The sequence below is a fragment of the Gavialis gangeticus genome, unplaced genomic scaffold (genome assembly GCF_001723915.1).
Source record: "Gavialis gangeticus isolate Ggan-Ray unplaced genomic scaffold, GavGan_comp1, whole genome shotgun sequence".
In the NCBI taxonomy this organism is placed as follows: Eukaryota; Metazoa; Chordata; order Crocodylia; family Gavialidae; genus Gavialis; species Gavialis gangeticus.
Genome location: NW_017729022.1, coordinates 83,741,351 through 83,747,056, shown reverse-complemented (window position 1 = coordinate 83,747,056; position 5,706 = coordinate 83,741,351). Strand labels below are relative to the sequence as shown.

The window sequence follows — 5,706 nt, the reverse complement described above, 5'->3', positions numbered from 1 at the left end:
TAGCCTTGGCCCTGGCATTCATGCACTGGCCATACCACATCCCCTACCCATCCAGCAGTGGGAGGCACAGCTCGCCGCCACCACCAGATGGGCAGGGGACAGTGCAGCTAATGCCTGGCTCCAGGGGCAAAGGCAGCAGGGTGAAGAGCCCCAAGCCTGCAGCAGGCAGCCCACCTCTTCCCTTGCCCCGCTCAGCTGCACTCCAGTTAAAAGCATCCCAGCGCTTTAAAATAGTGGCTGCAGTGCTTGAGCTAAAGCTCATTTAATGAGCTTTAATTCAAGCACCCCCACCACCATTTTTAAGTGCTGGGACACTGATCCCCTGGACGAACTGCCCACAGCTCTGTCTACTCCACGCCCTGGGGTCCCATTCATTCCCCAGGGCCAGCCCCACTCCCTCCCTCACCACAGGGGCCTCTATATGTCTCCCCCCACCTCTTCCCCTCCAACAACTTACCCGCAGGGCACTACTCTCCATGCTGCCTGGCTGTGCTCCTGTAAATCGTTATCAGATCAGTATCTGCTGATATGTCTAGTGAATAATCGGCTACCAGTATCAGCCAAGAAAATCTTTATCAGTGCATCCCTATTAATTATAACTCTGTATAGTCTCAATAGCTGCAGAATACTTCCCCTGTTTTACAGCAACAAGAATGTTCCTCTAGAAAATTCTGATTATGCTTCCAGATCTTGAACAGCAACAGCCTCCACTTTTCCAACAAGGGGCACAACCAGGAATTAATCAATATTTCAAAACTTATTCCAGATCCAGCTAACCAGAGAAAACCAAAGAGTAAATAGGTATGTTGCAATTCAAATGCACAGACCTGCATTTTAAACAACATCTTTTCAAGTCAAGCCTCCCTAAATGTGCAACCTGGACAGGCATTGAAACTGACTGTATGGTTAGCAGATATCACGACCCTTTCTGGCTTTAAGTCTTGACCACGCAGCTCCTGACATGCTTGCAATTTCAACCTGCTCAGAAAGCAAGATATTAAGAGTTATTTCAATTTCTGTCAGCCAGTATTTAAGTGTAATGAGGATGAAGAGATGTTTATGTTCAAACTGTTTTCTGTTCTTATATCTACAGACTTCATTTTCCAAGTTAAAGCTACATTAATAAAATTAAGGTTAGACAGCTAACATGACAGGATGATCAGCAATTACCCAAGGGCAACACCAATATACCCAGAGATGCCCTCATATCCTGTTTAAAGATTAAGGGTACATTTTGCACTCAATAAGAAGTTTCCCTGAACACGTTTCATCAAAACCAAAGTGTTCAGCAAGTAGAGCTTTGGTATATGAAAGTATTTTGCACCTCACTACTTCCTGCTGTAAAAGTCTAAGAACCGGATGCTTTCTCATTTTTTCTGAGCTAAGCTGCATGTGAGAAAAGTCTCATACTTAACTGTGAACACCGATGCTATTAAGTTTGTACCTACTCATTTTTATATATCAGCTAACAAAGCAAAAAGGCACCTACTGCTAAGGAAGAGGGGCTAGATGCATTCAATGGCAAACCTAAGTGCAGTGTAACCTATAACCAGAACTTGGTTTTTACATCATAGGACTGAACAAAGCAAAATTTTAAAAAAAAGTTATAAACAAAACTAGCGCACACACAAAAAATATGGCTAAACTAGTCCATTTTCAGCTTCCTTTCACAGGAGCCACTAATGCATGATAATGTTTTTACCAGTCTTGCTTTCGGAATGCCCATTCACACTGCTCTAGCAGGGACGGGACTGATTACTCCCTATTGGAGAGTCATATTAACCAGACTAATACTGCACCGATGCCACGTAATCTACTTTTGCCACACTGGTACATCAGCAATACAGTATATTCATGTAACTATTATTTAGGTCAGTAGAACCAAAGAATAAGGGGAAATGAGTGGCACAGCATTTGCCCATATATGAGCTTGACTACCTCTTAAACTTCAAACAACTGACCATTGTCTCTGCAACAAGTCCTCCTTTCTCCATTAACTGGAAAGGGCCTTTCCTTTTTTGAGTTAAATCTTCAAATTCTTCATATAGGTCAGGCTCTCTCTCCAGGAAGACTATTTTTCTGTAATAACCATCTCACACATTCAGAAAGTGAGCAGAACTGGTGACAGAAACCACAGCAATCTCTTTCACCTAAATGCATCTTATGTGCTCCATTGCTTTTGGAAGACAAGACATTTAGTTGCTTTGGTAGATATTATCTGTCCTGTTTACTGAGTTTCCAGAAGACAGTTAAAGATAGCCATGTCATCCAATTAAAAACGGTCATGGTTAACCCATTGATAAGTCCATTCTAGACTTTCCTGCAAAAGGCACCAAATCCTGGAACAAGGCCTATGAAAGCCTTGCTGCAATATTGTTTATAGTGTTCAAGTTATGAACTACTAACAAACCAGACAAGATTAGCAATACAGTATATGCCTTTTCTCAGGAAAGTATTTCAAGCTTCTCTGATATTAAAGATCTACCCAAGACAGTTGGCTGTGACAATATCCATAGAGCTTTAGGTACATGTCTCAAGAAGGTACATCACTTTTTGCCTCACAGCTCACCCCCTCCCCCCCACATTTCTAAATTGAAAAAGACTAATGTCAACATTTATATGAACCAAGCTAAATGGTTATTTCATGCCAACACCCCTGACTAGTTTTCTGACAATGGCTTATATATATAGGTAAGGTCTAATCATGTGCAGAGATGATTTATGGTAGAACTGATTACAAGAATCCTGAGCTGAAAGGACAGTTAGTCATGCTCTACAGCTCTCCAATGCTTACAGTGCCCTTTAGCCCAGTTTACACAGCAGTGGTACTGTTAGAGCTCTAAAGGAAATAATATTAATTATATACATTATAATATAAGGTATAAGTGAAAAATTTAAACAAAGCTTTTTCTGTAAATGAAGTTAAGATATAGTTCTTTTAAATTCCTTCCCCTCCTCATTTGTATCAACTATAAAGCCAATTAACATATTTTCAAAAATCACATATCATAGTAGGAAAACAAACTAAACTACAAGTATGCGTCATAACAGAGGGCAACTATAGAGGAATCCTAGCTCATTTATGCTCACAGGAGAAACGAATACAACCAAGTCCAGCAGAGAACCTGCTAAGTCACCATACTGCAACACTGGTTGCCCAGTATCATATTTATTGTACATCAGCTCATCATATTTATTATACATCCCTAAAAGGCCATACAGTAGTATTTTAGTGATGGAAACCCAGTACAAAAACATTTCAATGCAAGAGACAGATCAGTCATGCACATTCCTACAATTAGTAACAAAACAAGTATGTAGCTGGTGGAACATTGACTACCAAATCCCACTCCAATACAAACCAAAAGCAGCAAGGGGCCAACATATAAAAGTTGTAAAATGAAAAAGGTACACCTTTTTCATAAATCAAGAGCTTATATCAATGGCTATATAAGCTTAAATCAATGGCTATAGGGCAATTCTCCATTCATGTTCTAAGGCTTGCATTTTTCCACAGTGAACAAACTTAGAGTAATATAATCTACATTACATTCCTGAAATTCAGCTGGGTGACAGCATTTAGCTCAATGTATTTCTCTCTCAAAGTTTTCCTTTATATACAAAGGAAAACTCCAAGACAGAAATACATTAAGCTGAACACTGAATACTACAATACTTCAAAACACAGAATTTAGCAACAGTAGTAATCTCTGCTTCTATATTATATATAGTAGTTCACACATGCAGCGCAAGTGATTATTACTATATAATATAATAATAAAGATTACTACCACCGTTATTAAATGCTATGTTTTGAAGTACTGTAGTCAAACTCTGAAATTCAATGCTCTGTCCCTAAATTAATTCCATAGAGAAATATATTTCAGCTACTTGGTACTTCTGCAGGCTACTTCGTTCCTTAAAGTATTCAAAACAGCACCCTATCATAACTTCTGCTCAAGTCAGAAGCCACTACTTCAAAGCTAACAACAGTAACAAACGGGAAAAATAAATCCAAGAGGGCAAAATCAGAGAGTTTCTACCATTGAGAAGAATTTCAAAGCAAAAGTTAATTTGAAGGGATGACTAAAATCCACTCTCAGTACAGCACACACTGAAGGTCTAAGTAGATCCTAAAATGTAACTGGGCAACATCACTAAATGCAACCCGGAACAATGACAAGGGCACTGTTGGTATAATAAAGTTGGGAAATTGGTGGTGAGAGTGCAAGGAGATTTGTGAAGTTAAGAGAAACTTCGGATGTGCTGATGGTACTAGCCATTAGTCAGAACACTAAAAAGAAACTTTATTCACAGCACACTTCAGAAAGCAAATGAGAGCTGAGAAGTCTTGTAGTAGTTTGTCTGACAGTAATAGTTGCTCTTCACAGAAAAAATATAAATAAGTTTTGGCACATGATGCACTACAGCTAGTCAATTTGTGAGCAGCAAGCACTGCAAAGCTTGCTACTCAGACACTAGTAGAAGAGATTACTTTCTACTGGGCCTTTTCCTTTTGCCTCTTCAAATTTCTGAAAGGGAAGCACTCTTCACTCTTTGGCGCAGAGGCTCCCATCTCCAAGTTACCAAGAATACTAACGTGTCAGGTGTTTGTAACTGGTACTCCAAGCTCTTCCCTCCCCATTAACCTTGTTGCACAGCAACCTGCCTCTAATTCAGTTATACGTGCTCTAACTCGCCAAGCTCAGGCTGATCCTGACATCATGGGACTGCGGTTTAGCAAAGCCATATCCAAGAACTGGGAAGTACAGCAAGTTACCAGTTTAACTGGGCAGTCACCTGAAGATGTTGAATTTTATCTTTTACAGCTCTACGGATAGGAGGCTTTATTATTGATAGGCTGTTTTATTGAGCAAGAGCAACAGAGCCTACTTGGAGCTACAAGACAATAGTAGTGCACTGCACCAACTAGTTTGACATCCATTTACCAGTGCTTTATTTGAATTTTGCTAGGATATTTCATAGCAGCTTCTAGCAGATGCTTTCATCACGTGTGTGCTTTTAAGGACACCAGTCATTTTTTTCCAAGTTACATCCCCTCTCCTAAACAGATTCAAACCCGAACTAGATTGCAATCCACGCAGACAGTCATGTTAGGAGCCCCTCTCTAGTCTGGCCATGCCTCCCCGAGACTAGGAGAATTTGTTAAGCCTTCCAGGTTGCCTCCCATTCTCCCAAAGATGTAAAGCCTTAAACAAAAAAAACAAAAAAACAAAAAAAAGTGTAGCCACAAACTGAATGCTGTTCCCCTCTCTGAGGCTGGTCTCTCAAGGGAAACGAGTCCTGGGAATAGAGGAGGCAGCCAGACCCAGGGAAGCAGCTGCACCCTCCTTTCAAGGAGTGGCTGGGAAGTAAGCATGGCAGGACAGGCTGCATCTGCATCCCTGTCGGCAGCTAGTGGGCGGGCAGGCAAGACAAGCCCACTGCGCTGCCAGCTGCAAGTCATGTTTTACCTGCAGCTCACACCACGCGACCTCCACTGTGGTCTCGGTGTCCAGCCCTTTGTAGACCGTTTTGAACGAGCCCCTTCCAATCTCGATGTCGAACTTGAGGAAGCGGCCGTCGGGAGAGATGCCCACGGCCTTGGTCTCCAGCTCCTCGATGTCCTCCTGCTGCCGGCTGCGGTCCTCCTGCGCCTCGCGGCTGGCGGCGGCGGCGGCGGCGGCGGCGGCGCTGCCTGCGCTG

At 41.9% G+C, this 5,706-nt stretch overlaps 1 protein-coding gene across 1 annotated transcript in view; it reads right to left on the bottom strand.

Moving 5' to 3' along the window:
• Nucleotides 1-5,706, bottom strand: part of WNK1 (WNK lysine deficient protein kinase 1) — a 205,901-nt gene that overhangs the window by 167,906 nt on the left and 32,289 nt on the right. The window contains exon 3 of the mRNA XM_019515831.1: nucleotides 5,475-5,703. Coding sequence (XP_019371376.1) covers nucleotides 5,475-5,703 — 229 coding nt within the window. The remainder of the gene's footprint in view (nucleotides 1-5,474; nucleotides 5,704-5,706) is intronic.